Genomic DNA, 13,883 nt, shown 5'->3' with positions numbered 1-13,883 from the left:
CCAACTACCTCATTTTACAGCAGCAGAAATGAGAGCCTCTCTTACTCCATGCCCAAAGATGAGGCCAGTTGAAGTGCGGCTGTGATCCAAGCCAACAGTCTGGGCTGCCGGCCCGATCTGCCAGCCTCTGCGGGGTCCTTTCTGTTAGTCTTCAGCCTTAGAGGAACCCATCTAGGGTCTACCACGTAGGTCCCTCTCACCCCTCCCTTCGGCCCTGTGGGTCCTTGACTGGGGAGGAAGGGGAGCACACCTGCTCTTCTTCTGGATGCTCTGCTGGGGACGGGCTTTCCCTACCCCACCAGGCCCAGCCACTTAGCCACAGTGGCCATCCCCTCCAGGAATTGAGGTGCGGCCATCCTGGGTCATGGTTGGTGGGTGTTCACCACATGGCTCCTGCTCATACTGGGCATTTCTGTCCCCAGATGTGAATGAATGCGAGCTCTATGGGCAGGAGGGACGCCCCCGGCTCTGCATGCACACCTGTGTGAACACCCCGGGTTCCTACCGCTGTGCCTGCCCCAGCGGGTACCGGACCATGGCCGACGGGAAGAGCTGTGAGGGTGAGTGATGCTGCTGCAGAGGCAGGTGGCTGCAGGGCTCAAGAGAGAACCTGGCTGGTCTCGAACAGCAGCTCTTAGCCACTGGGGGAGAAGGAGCAGGAGAGAAGGCAGAGGGCGTCTCCATGGCCTGAAGTGCAATGTGAGAGAAGAGGTGGCTCTCCAGTGACATCCTGGTGGGAGCCCCACTAGGGGCTCTGCAGGGATCAGAGGAGTGAGTAACCTGGGACTGGGGAAGGAGAAGACACCTCCATCCATCCATCCCCCAACCAACCATCCATCCCTCCCTCCCTCCAGCCATCTATCCCTCCATCTGTTCATCCATCCATCCCTCCTTCCATCCCTCCCTCCCTCCCTCTATCCATCCCCCATTCATCCATCCCTCCTTCCATCCCTCCTTCCCTCCATCCATCCATCCATCCATCCATCCATCCATCAATCCCACAAGTACTCAAGAAGGCAGGCCCAGGTAGGATTGTGCAGATTGGGAAGAAACAGCTTCCAGCTGGGGTGAAGGCAACAGCAGAGACTTCCTGTAAGGAGAGTGAGGACATCTGCATTTGGGGTGAGGTGAGCGGAGTAGAAAGGCTTTCCGGAAGATCTGGCTCCTAAAGGGCCTGATAATAGCCATCGAGGGGAGACTCTGGGGCGCTCAGGCTGAGGCGGCGGCAGATCTGAGAGAAGTGTTGTGGCCTGTGACTGGTAATGCTCCTGTGCTTCTAGCACGTCTGTGACGGGTCTACCCTGAGGAAGGACAGGATCTCGCGGAGGCGAGCTCCCCAGCAGGGTTCTCCAGCACTTCCACGGGGGCTGGATTTCAAATAACTAAGGATGACACGGTTTCCTAATCTGAAAAATAAGTTTTAGGTATTTAGAAAGCTCACCACATTCCAGTGCCTGTTGAGGTTTTTCATGTGGTCTTGTGACAGAAGGGACATCGGGATTTTCACCCTCCCTGGGGTGTCCCTTATTTCAGACGTCGATGAGTGTGTGAGCCCCCAGCACGTGTGTCCCCGGGGAACCATGTGCATCAACACCGGTGGAGGCTTCCAGTGCGTCAGCCCGGAGTGCCCCGAGGGCAGCGGCAACGTGAGCTACGTGAAGACGTCTCCGTTGTGAGTATAGCCAGGGCCACCCACGGCCGGGCGCATACATCCCTCAGCCAGGCCTCCCAGGGTGGGTGGGCCAGATTCTACCTCAGTTCTTAGGAAAAGGTACAGTTATATCCAAGGAAAGATGGAAGGCGGGAGCTGGGAGTCTGGCTTCTCTGAGCTTCGTTTCCCTTCGGTGGTTGCATTTAATGCCTTGCTGCTCTGTGCAGCAAGAACCCAATTTGACCTGATAGGGGTACAGTTCCAAGTGCTCCCTGCTGACATGGAGGATGACTGAATTCTAGCCACCCAGCTGCAGCACTTCTGGGGGTGGGGGCCGCTGGAGGGAAGACCACTGTGGTCACATTACCAGGAGGCAGAGACATATTACACAGATTTGGGAGAAGATCGTTTTCTCGTGTTCACATGGCTGGTAACTGGTAGGTTCCAGTCACTCTGCATTATATTAATCTGCTCTTCCTCTGAGATTAGGAGGTTTGATTTTCAGGAATCTCAGCACGTAGTAGTTTTTGTTTTCAAAAGGTGAGAGACAGGCCTTTCAGGAGAATAACTACAACTATCACAGAATGCATGTATTTTCTTCTGAAACGGAGATCACAAGAGCCTTAGCATTGTCTTTAGAGTGAATTGACTTCACAAGCTCAGATGCCTGAATTGCTTTTTGCACTGTAGCAGACAGAATAGAAGCACTGAGAAAGTCAGTGGCACTGAAGAGTGGCAGTTATTTCCTGAGCCCGAAGGCATCACGATCTTCCTCAGAAGTCACGTAGTGAAGGGACTGTATGTCGTAGCCTTCGGGGACAGCCCTGATTCACAGCCAGATACCGTATTCAACCTGCATAATTGTGATTATATGGGTCACTGAATTGCATCTGTCTTTTATGTTGGGTAAGGTAGAGAAATTTCAGAAGCACTTCCACAAGATCCGGATTCCAAATTGTTAAGAGAGACAGGGTTCCCTCTTTAAGAGTAAACACTGGGTGTTTGGAAAGTTCACCCCATATAGAGCGCCACATTCCAGTGTTGGCAGCTACCTGCCGGGGTCCCACCATTACTGAGAGAGGTGTCGGCACATGTAGAAGGGGCACCTGGTTTGAATACCAGAACCATCACTAGTTAATCTTCCCCAGCTTTAGTTTTCTGTGAAAACTATAGTAACAGCATATATAAATATACATACACAAGTGGGTCAGGGGAGCACCTGTGCCCTGGCCACACCTGACACCACCCATGCTCATTTGCCTGTGGCTCTGAGCACCTGTGGTGAGGAGCTGGTGGCTGGGGAAGGTCACTCTGCTGGCCTCCGCAAGAAGGCAGTGGGGCCGGCGAGCCAGGTCAGGGCAGCCCTTCCTGAGTTTCGCCAAGGCTGACTCCCTCCACTTTGCCTCTCCGTTCCAGCCAGTGTGAGCGAAACCCCTGCCCCATGGAGAGCAGACCGTGCCGCCACTTGCCCAAGACCATCTCCTTCCATTACCTTTCTCTCCCCTCCAACCTGAAGACGCCCATCACGCTCTTCCGCATGGCTACGGCCTCAGCCCCCGGCCGACCCGGACCCAACAGCCTGCGGTTTGGGATCGTGGGTGGGAACAGCCGAGGCCACTTTGTGATGCAGCGCTCAGACCGGCAGACGGGGGAGCTGATCCTCGTCCAGACCCTGGAGGGGCCTCAGACGCTAGAGGTGGACGTCGACATGTCAGAATACCTGGACCGCTCCTTCCAGGCCAACCATGTGTCCAAGGTCACCATCTTTGTGTCCCCTTATGACTTCTAAGGCAGCTGTGGGATCACTGCGGTGCAGAGATCTGGGCTCATCTCTCTCCCTCAGAGATTCAGCTGTGGGCCCTGACTGCCACAGACCTCTCTCCCCACCCTGCCCTGCCCCTGCCCTGTCCCTGCCCACCTGCCTGTGCCCCCAGGTTTCTAGGGCACCGCGCACACTCCTCCATGGAGTGGCACAGAAGGGCAGCCACGGGACCCAGACTGCTGCCATCACCGTTTTCTTTCTGCTATAAGCTCTTCCTGTAGATTATGCACTAACCTTCTCAAGTCTTTTTTACAGGGAAATGGGCGGTTTTTCAAAATGCTGGGTGAATGGCTTTGTGAGTTTGAACCAGCTGGGGAGGGAAAAGCTTATGATATGTGTCTGGGATGACTGTCAGCCCTCTGCATTGTTGTAGTCAAGCCTCTAGCATGCTGAGGGCCGGATCATGCCCCTGCACGTGTGGGCATAGGGACTGGGTCTCCTGCCACAGCCCGGCATATTGTTCTTGTCTGCATTCCCTCCTGTGACATGCCTGCCGGGCTTCTCATCAGAAAGCCGTGGCAGGGCCTGGAACCCCCATGCAGATTCTTCTAGACCAAGGAACCAACATTAAAGCATAAGTTCTGCCTGAAGTAATTCCCTTTTGAGGACTCGTATCTCAGAACATAACCTGGTATCATAACAGAAGAAATAAAGTCTGTTGCTCCTACGTGCCCACCTGGCCTGTTCCTAAACATGAGTTAGCCCAGTTCCTTCTAGGAAGGGATACCTGGCTCTCTTCTTGTCTAGGCTAGACCCACTGGGATGAATGAAGAAGAAAGAAAACATGGAGGTGACCTTGGGATTGCTCCACCAATAGAAATTTTGCTTGGCCAGATGAGAGATTGGTAAAGCAACATCTGGCCATGGTGAGTTTAAGAAAATGTTTGCGTTTACTTTGATCCCAGGGCCTTCTGTTTCTTCTTCTTGTTTTTTAATTTTTAAAAAGTTATTTATTATTTGAGAGAGTGTATGTGTGGGGGAGGGGCAGAGAGAGAGAGAGAGGGAGGGAGGGAGGGAGACAGAGAGAATGCCAAGCAGGCTTGGCGCTGTCGGCATGGAGCCCGACGTGGGGTTCAATCCCACAAGTTTGAGATCATGACCTAAGCAGAAACCAAGAGTTGGACGCTTCACCAACTAAGCCACCCAGGCGCCCCGCAGGGCCTTGTAACAGCCAAGGGGCAGTGCCCTCCAGGTAACTGAAGAAAGAAAACACTGGCTGGAGCATGGGATGGGGTGGAGGAGACCATTCAACTTAAAACTTAAAAGCCAGCTGAACTGTGAGGAGATTTCAGTATCTAAATACACATTAATCTAGGTGATGTTTCATCAGACATTTATTTTAAAATTCTTTGTATTTGTCTTGGTATGAGATGGAGCCAGAGGAAGTGTGTTGCCAGTTTAGTGATCCAGCCATATATCAAGACGACCCCAGTGTCTCCGATAGTTTCATAGTTATCTCGTATGACAAGATGTTTCAAGCTCATCTTGTGTATTTTATGCCTTAGCCCTGAAGTCATCCAGTGGTTCCCAGAGAACCCTGGTTCCTCTTAGTGGGAAATAATTTAGAGACCAAAATCTGGGTGTTAGGAGTGCTCATTGATAGTGGCTTGGTGTTAGTGGACAGAACTAGGAAATACGTTACTATGAGTTTTGGGTTCATTTGTTTTTTTAACTACACGAATTTATAATGACACTTCCAATCCAACTCAGGACTACAGGGTTTTTACTGTAGCCTTCCTGATCTCACATCTGTTCTTCTTTGACTCATTCTGAAAACCTCTTTCTCAAAACCACCAAAATAATTACATATTGTTTTAAATCTTCAGAATAACAGTGACAAATTATAAAAAATAATTGTGGAAAAGTTAAAAATTTTCTTTTGCAAATTCTTTTTGTCCTTAGGGTTTATGCCATTAGACATGTTCAAATTACTGTTTTAAAATAACTTAGAATAGTAGTTATGTCCTAAACCTGAATCAGGGTTATGAGTATTCACTTTGTTTTGCTTACATTTTTAGAGATTGCTATTTTCATTTTAATTTTTTTATAATTATGTAAATTATTTATATGGCTCCAAAGCCAAATCCACAGAATGAGCTACAGTGAGAGAAGTCTGTATTCCAACCCATTGCCCTCCACCTATTTCTTCCTTCTCCCTTGGACAGTAATTTTTTTCCCATTTCACCCTTGCATTAAAAAAAATTATACATACAAATGATAAATGATAGCACACTATTTCACACTTTCCTTGGTCTTGCTTCCCCCCCACCCTTAACAATATATTGAATATTATTCCATAGAACCAGATAGAATGTTCTCCTATCCAATGCTCCATTATGAAGTCATACATACCGTTGTTTATTCAACCAGTCACCCTTGATTGAGATTTGGGTTGTTTCCGATCCTTTGCTATTAAAAGTATTGCAGCCATATGCATTTGTCTTTTGTATTTTTCCCTTTGTATCTCTGATGCCAATTTTTCCTCCATAGAGATTATACTGCTTTCTGTCTGCAACAGTGTATGAGAGTTCCTATTCCTGAATCAAAGAAGGCCCAGTGGTATCCCTAGTCCTCACATCTGCACACCCATCAGACCCTCGTTTGAAAGGAGATAGAGGCCCGATTGTAGAGCTATGCCACAAGTAGCCCACCTTCCTGTCTTGGACTTCTAGCAGTCAACAGCCACCAGCAAGAGATGAAAGACCAGCCAGCTGGATCACTGACTCAGGAGGGATGGAAAGTTAGCTAAGTTTTTGGATAACTTTTAAAAGTCATCTTACTTTCATTTTTTTTTTTTTTAAGTTTATTCATTCTGAGAGTAAGAGAGAGCGTGCGTGCAGGGGAGGGGCAGAGAGAGAGAGAGGGAGAGAGAAAATCCTAGGCAGGCTCCACACTATCATTGAGAAGCCTGATGCGGGGCTCGAACTCACGAATTGTGAGATCATGACCTGAGCCAAAACCAAGGGTCAGACACTTAACTGACTGAGCCACCCAGGTGCCCCTAAAACAAAATATCACTGCAGAGTTCATAATAAACTTGATGGGTTTACTGGGAATCTAAGTATGTGCCCCAGGAAGGGCCATGAAGAAGCCAGACTTGATTGGGTCACTTTCCACCAGCCACTGCCTCAGCTTTTACCAAGCTCACACTGCAGGGATGGAAAGGTGGACTTTCATGACTTTTACCACGTACCTATGAAAATCTACAGGTTTTTATAAGCAGCATAATATTCCTGAACGTCTATTCTGTTGCAGGCACTGTTTTAGTTGCTTAGGATACAATGGTTGACAAGATTGACAGAGATCCTGGCTTCATGAAGCTTCCGTTTCAGCAAGTGAGAAGATAATACACATGAAAACAAGGAAAGTACATCATTTCAAAGAGGGATGCATGCTCTGAAAATAAAGGCAGCAGAAGAGGATGTCAGTATATGGCAAATGTATGCACAAATCCACAGAGACAGGTGATCCATGGAGCCTAGATGTTGCAAACACTGTAATCATGTGTGGCGACAGGGGGGTCCCATTTCTCAGTGTTTGGAATTATGACCCAGAATCTTGAGTGTCTGAATGAAGGAGTGAGGTAAAGCAAGACGTAGGATGACCACATTGGCTTATGAGCACAAAGGAGAGGCATCTACAGAGAGAACAATGATGCTGACATGGAAAGAGAGGAAACGAAAGACCATGGGCACTCCAGGGGGAGCCTAATTCTGTGTTCTGGTTATTACTGTTGTAGAAAATATCCCATTGTGGTATTATGCTCATGGATTCTGTGGGTCAGGAATTCAGAGCACAGGGGGACGGTTTATATTTGCTCCACAATGTCTGCAACCTCCCTCAGGCAGGAAGCCGCCAGGGCCAGGGCTCCAGTTACCTGAAGGGTCATTCACTCACTCACATGTCTGGCCCGGGCTGAGAAACGAAGACTGGTGATGACCAGAACAGCCATCCTTGGGCTCTTCGTGTGGCTCAGCTTCCTCAGAGTACAGTGGCCTCAGAATACTCAGACTTCTGACATGGTGGCTCAGAGTTCCTGGTTTCAGTGTTCCAGAAAACAAGGTGTGCATGGCCATTATGACCCAGCCTCACAAGTCACATAGGATCACCTCTGCCATACTCCGTTGGTTGAAATAGTCACAAGCAGCCATTGGGTCAAGGGAAGCGCACATGGGCCAGTGAGTCCTCACTGAGTCGAGCTGCGGCAAATTGAGAAGTTTTAAAGGATTTCATGGCCATGTTTTTAAAACTGCCATTTCTAGTTTCCTGTTAAGGATTCTGGTGCCTCACGGGATCCGGCTTCCAGTCTGTGGGTATTATCAGACCGCCCTGTGTCCCTTCAGTCCTCCTTTGCTCAACCTCTTTTGGGTGTCATTTTCAAACAGGTGATCCCAGCCTAAGACACAACTCATACTAAGATCTTCACTTATATCATAAGGGGGTACCTTCGACGATGGTAGAAACAGCATTGAAGTCCAACGAGCATGGCACTGCACGCTTGCCAAGGTCAGAGGTGGGGGAAGAGAGACCAGTGGAAGGGTCAGGACCAGTTCGTGAAGTTAGCACTTAAAGTGGTTCTTAGCAGAGGAGTTCTAGTGGGAAATGCAGGCCACGTCCTGCTGTATACGCTGTCACCAGGAGGATCCCCCACAAAATCCAGCATCGGCAAAGCCACGGAAATGTCTGCTGACTTACAAACGAGACAATATGACTTGGTGAAAATTGGGTTTGGGCTGGTGGAATTTTCTGAATCTGAACACCTTCAAATGATTACTTTTTAGCAATCTGGTTATCTCCAGGAAGCTCTTTAGACTTTTTTTTTTTTTAACTTAAATTCAAGTTAGTTAACATACAGTGTAGTCTTGGCTTCAGAAGTAGAACCCAGTGATTCATCTCTTACACACAACACCCAGATCATCCCCCAAAGTGTCCTCCTTAATGCCCGTCATCCATTTAGCCCATCCCCCAACCCAACATGCCTCCAGCAGCCCTGTTTCTTCTCTGTATTTGAGTCTCTTATGATTTGCCTCTCTCTGTTTTTATCTTTTTTTTAAAAAAAATTTTTTTTTGCAACGTTTTATTTTTTTATTTTTGGGACAGAGAGAGACAGAGCATGAATGGGGGAGGGGCAGAGAGAGAGGGAGACACAGAATCGGAAACAGGCTCCAGGCTCTGAGCCATCAGCCCAGAGCCTGACGCGGGGCTCGACCTCCCGGACCGCGAGATCATGACCTGGCTGAAGTCGGACGCTGAACCGACTGCGCCACCCAGGCGCCCCTCTCTCTGTTTTTATCTTATTTTTCCTTCCCTTCCTGCTCTATGTTCATGTGTTGAGTTTCCCAAATTCCACATATGAATGAAATCATATGATATCGGTCTTTCTCTGACTGACTTACTTCACTTAGCATAATACCCTCTAGTTCCATCTGCGCTGTTGGAAATGGCAAGATTTCATTCTTTTTCATCGCCGAGTAGTATTCCATTGTGTATATGTCCCACATCTTCTTTATCCATTAGACATATTTTTTAGGGTGAAAACAGGCTGTATGGTATGTCCACTTGCTTACTTACACGAGGATTCACAACAGTCACACTGTGACACTTGCACAATGGTCCACCTTCCTTCCCCTTCTAGCTGGCTGAGTCGTCAGACATGTTTCTGAAGACAAAGATCTCCGCATCTCAGATGCATCTGTCCTCCATACCCAAGCTGCCAAGTTCTATCACAGAAAGTTTGTTCCTCACCCCTACCAAGTCTTGTGGGTCAAGATAAGTTACCGTACTATTTCCTTCATTCCCGCCTTTGGCCAGTAGGGGGTGGCAGACTTGGCTTGAGGGCTGGGTCTTGAATGCTGGAGGTGAGAACACTGCCCTCTAAGGGGGTCTTTCTCACTCCAGTGCTGGTTTTAGGTGGTTTGGAGTTTGTCCACAGGACATATCTCTGTGGTTACTTGGCCATGCGGAAATTGAACACACTCCATGTTCAATCACAGTCATGGTGTTCTTAAGGCAGCTGGATCGTAGAATGTAACTCCAAATCCCTAGAGTCTTGAGTGGTCTGGCCCCGGCCGACCTCCTAGACCACTGCTCGTGATACTCCCAAACGCACCTGGCCTCCTTTCTGCCCCTTGACTCTGCCAAGCTCACTCTTGCCTGGGGGCCTTGGATTTGCTGCTTCCTTCCTGCAGTGCTCCTTGTTCAGTCCTCCGTGTGGCATGCCTCAAACGTCCCCTCAGAGAGGCTGTCCCAGCGCCCCCCCCCCCCCCCGCCGGTGCTGCTCACCTACTGCAGTCCCTCTTGATTACCTTACTCTGTTGCATTTTCTTGAAAAACTACTATCTGAAATCACTGTGTTTGTTACCCATTTTTTTTTCTGTCTTTTCCCATAGCGCAGACCCTGTTGGCTGCCCACCCACTATCCATTTTCCTTTTCCACCTTCCGAAAGGAGCCTGTTTTGTTCAGACCACCTTCCCTCGTTGTTATGGCCTGAACTGTTACTCTCTCCCCCCAACCCCCAAATTCTTATGTTGAAGTCCCAATGCCTAGTACCTCCGAATGTGACTGTATTTGGAGATCGGGTCTTTAAAGAGGTAATTAAGTTAAAATGAGGCCATGAGGGTGGGCTCTAATCCAGTATGACTGGTGTCTTTATACAAAGAGATTAGGAAAGAGACACGCATAGAGGGAAGACCATATGAGAACAGAGGGAGAAGACAGACATCTACAAGTCAAGGAGCGAGGCCTCAGAAGAAATCAACCTTGCTGACGCCTTGATCTCAGACCTCTAGCCTCCAGAATTGTGAGAAAATAACGTTTTGTTGTTGCATCACGTGGTCTTCGCTACTCTGTTATGGCAGCCCTAGCCAATAAATACAATTCTTATTCCAGCCTGTGTTTTAGGGGAAGGTGGCCACCCACCACCCACCCTCCAGGCTCCAAGGCAACACAGTGAATCATACTCGGTCCGTGAGTGTCAGAGACCCAGACTAGAGCCAGCCATGCACAGCATTCCCCAGGCGAGGGCTCCATATCCAGGGATTGTCTGAGGCAGGGTGGAGGGAAGGGCTTTCTTAGGATATGGTTGGAAAGGTCTCTATTTTGCACTGAATGGGAGGAAATAGGTCATCACAGTTGCTGCTGGGAGCCATGTTTTTGACAATGAGAGAAGAGAGTATAAGGGAAAAGCCTCCTGGCTACAAGCAGAGCCAAGGGAAATGGAGTTGGGGTCCCAGTGAAATCGGTCTGAACCTTTCCCCCCCATCTGGACTCCCTGTTATATGAGATCATGTGGTTGTGGTGTAAATGGGGTGGAGATGGAGTTCTTGTTGTTTGGCTCTAACTGGCTTGACTCCCAGCTCCATGAGAGCAGGCATCTTTTCAGCATGCACCTTTCGGGCATCCAGCTTCCAGAACTGTGAAAGGATACATTTCTGCTGTTGTAAGTCACCCAGTCTGTGGTGCTCCGTCACAGCAGCCCCAGGAAACAACTACACCTTATACTCTACAGTCTCCCCTCCCCTCTACTAGTCTCACACTAGTGACACCCGAGTGTAAACTCCTAACACTCGCTCACTCACACATAAGACCCTGTCAGCTGCCGAGGGTCAGTCCTCTCACCTGCTGAGGGAGGGGTCATCTCCAGCCTGAAGAACACGGACAGCCACTATCAGCAAGCACATACTTCTCTTCACCACATCCTGACCCAGCCATTCTCTTCTTTGTCAATAATCTTGACTCACTTAAGAGTGATAAAGATCATCACTTTATCACTGTAATTGCTAAACTTAGAGTCCCAGAAGGTGGTCTCTTGCAAGGAGTACAAAGTCACACTGGAGACATTCTGGAGATTGATTTTCAAACTTTTTCCCTTTCTTTTCTTTCTTTTTTTTTTTTTTTTTTTGCAAGAGAAATTGGCTAAGGTTCTAACTAGTAATGACATAATTCTACTTCTTTCCGCAGTACCAGCCGAAACAAAGGGCTCAATCAGCATATTTCATAAAGAGAGTCATTCACTCCAAGAATAAGGAAGGAATTTGGACTCTTAATCCTAACCCTGGATTAGCCTAGAGGACTGGAAACAAAATCAAAGCCACTCTCCCCTCGGGATGTGCCCCTCCCCGCCCTCCCCCCCCCCACCCTCCCACCCCCCCCACCCCCCCCAGGATTCCCACAGAACTCGGCTGGCTCTGCCAGCGTTCAAGCACTCCTGTGACAGTCTCTGTTTTCGTTAGCATCAGGTGACCCTGCAGAGCAAGTGGGGGACTTGATTACAGGCCAGTTGTGCCCTAAGAACCAGATGCATGGCCTGCATTTCCTTTTCCTCTTATACAAACAGAAGAGTATGACTTCTAATCTAGATCAAAAGTGAGGCAAAACACACACAGATGGGAATTCCACAGAAATTCGTCCGAGGCCAGGCAGGAGGCCCTGAATCGGAGACACGTCCCTGGCAGTCTCCACCGGCACTACAACACACAGCTCCCCCTCTCACGGCTGGCGGGGGACACAGCTTAGCATTCCCCCATCTCTCTCTCTTGCCCCGCTCTCTCCTTGATAAAGAGTAAAAAACTGACGGGGCGCCTGGGTGGCTCAGTCGGTTAAGCGTCCGACTTCCGCTCAGGTCATGATCTCACCGGTTACTGAGTTCAAGCTCCGCGTCGGGCTCTATGCTGACAGCTTGGAGCCTGGAGCCTGCTTCGGATTCTGTCTCTCTCTCTCTCTCTCTTTGCCCCTCCCTGCTCACGCTCAGTCTCTCTCTCCTTAAAAAATAAAATATTTTTTAAAATTAAAAAAAAAAAAAAAAGTGAAAAACTGCTCTGCCACCAGCCAGGCTGTGGGGGAGAACCAGGAACTGAAACAGAAACCACAACTTCCCAAAATGCAGTGCCCTACGACTCACATAACCCATTTACTGCATCCCTCCAGAGCATGCACGCCACAGAGTGTTCCGGTGTAAACTCCTAACACTCGCTCCCTCACAGATAACACCCTGGAAGCAACTCTCTAGTTGAGAAAATCTGACCCACCCCTGCCAAGACCATCCCATGACTCACCCCGGTCTCCAGAACGGATTATCTTTCCCTAACTCCCTCCTGTTGACGTGGCCCCCAGCCCCCTGAAATGCAATCCCTCTCTTGCTGCAAATCATAAACCTGGCATCATTGACTCTAAGTGGGTTCCGGGTGGTCTTTGACTGACAGGCATCAGCTCTCAACTTGAGCAACCAGTGGTCTCCCCTGTGGTCCCTGGACCTACTGGTGTGCGGTGCCCAACGTTGAACGCATACTAGGTGGTTGGGGGTGGCACTCATTAAGAGTCTCAAGTCTGGGGGGCTCCTGGGTGGCTCAGTCAGTTAAGCATCTGACATCAGTTCAGGTCATGATCTTAACGATTCATGAGTTCAAGTCCCGCATCAGGCTCTGTGCTGACAACTCGAATCCAGGAGCCTGCTTTGCATTCCGTGTCTCCCTCTCTCTCTGCTCCTCCCCTGCTCATGCTCTGTCTCTCTCAAAAATGAATAAACATTAAAATTTTTTTGTTTTAAGAAGAGCCCAGAGGCTGGAAATGAGGAAGGAGGATGGGCTGCTCAGGAGGAACTGTGTAAAGGCTCGAAGGCACCTCACACGTGCATGTGAATGTCACACACAGATCTTCCATTACGATGGGGTCATGTCCCTGTAAGCCCATCATAAGTTGACAATATGGTGAATCAAAATGCATCTAATGCACTTAACTTGAACATCATGGTTTAGCCCAGCCTACCTTATATGAGCTCAGCACACTTTAGCCTACAATTGGGCAAAATCCTCTAACGCAAAGCCTATTTGATAACCAAGTGTTAAACCTCTTTGAACACGGTACTGAACATAAAAAATGGAAGGGCTATACGGGTACAGCATGGCCGTGAGTGTATTTGTTGTTCACCTTGGTGATCGCGGGGCTGGGACTGGGAGCTGTGGCTGGCGGCGCTGCCCAAAAGGATCAAGAGAGGATCATACTGCATATTGTTAGCCTGGGAAACGATCAAAATCCAAAATTCCAGGTACAGTTTCTACCGAGTACCACTTCTGCACCATGATAAAGTCACAAAAACGTGAAGTTGAACCACTGTAAAGTCAGGACCATCTATACCGGGAGGCATGTGTGCACTTTCCTCCCCCCCTCAGTCCTCTCTCAGCTGCCTTCCTCCATTTCTGCCTCTGCCCGGGGCTTTCTTGAATTACCTGAGAAGGACACACCAACCCCATCAATGTTGTTCCATGGTTTGACCTCTACCACTTCAAGGCTTGACATTTAGAAATTCCTTTTTATTCTTTCACCTAAAGGTCTGTTTTCATACAGTTGGGGAACAAAAAGCAGTGCCCCTTTAAGGTTTGAATATTTTAATAATTTACCGAACACTGAGTGAG

The 13,883-nt window shown here is 48.8% G+C and overlaps 1 protein-coding gene and 1 long non-coding RNA gene across 2 annotated transcripts in view; one reads left to right on the top strand and one right to left on the bottom strand.

Annotated features, from left to right (window-relative positions):
- The window catches only part of FBLN7 (fibulin 7), a 50,479-nt gene extending 46,339 nt beyond the window's left edge, over positions 1–4,140 (top strand). Inside the window, exons 6-8 of the mRNA XM_023251884.2 lie at positions 423–560; positions 1,534–1,672; positions 3,068–4,140. Coding sequence (XP_023107652.2) covers positions 423–560; positions 1,534–1,672; positions 3,068–3,440 — 650 coding nt within the window. The 3' untranslated portion in view covers positions 3,441–4,140. The remainder of the gene's footprint in view (positions 1–422; positions 561–1,533; positions 1,673–3,067) is intronic.
- A 592-nt stretch (positions 4,141–4,732) lies between these two features.
- On the bottom strand, positions 4,733–8,362 carry LOC123384535. Its single transcript, XR_006595743.1, has 2 exons — positions 7,375–8,362; positions 4,733–6,869 (listed from the first exon to the last, which is right to left on the bottom strand). It is a non-coding gene; the product is annotated as an uncharacterized LOC123384535 (long non-coding RNA).
- Positions 8,363–13,883: the final 5,521 nt, after the last annotated feature.

This window comes from Felis catus, chromosome A3, assembly GCF_018350175.1.
Source record: "Felis catus isolate Fca126 chromosome A3, F.catus_Fca126_mat1.0, whole genome shotgun sequence".
NCBI classification, from domain to species: domain Eukaryota; kingdom Metazoa; phylum Chordata; class Mammalia; order Carnivora; family Felidae; genus Felis; species Felis catus.
Note: the sequence above shows the minus strand (reverse complement) of the source record. Positions and strands in the feature narration are given on the sequence as shown.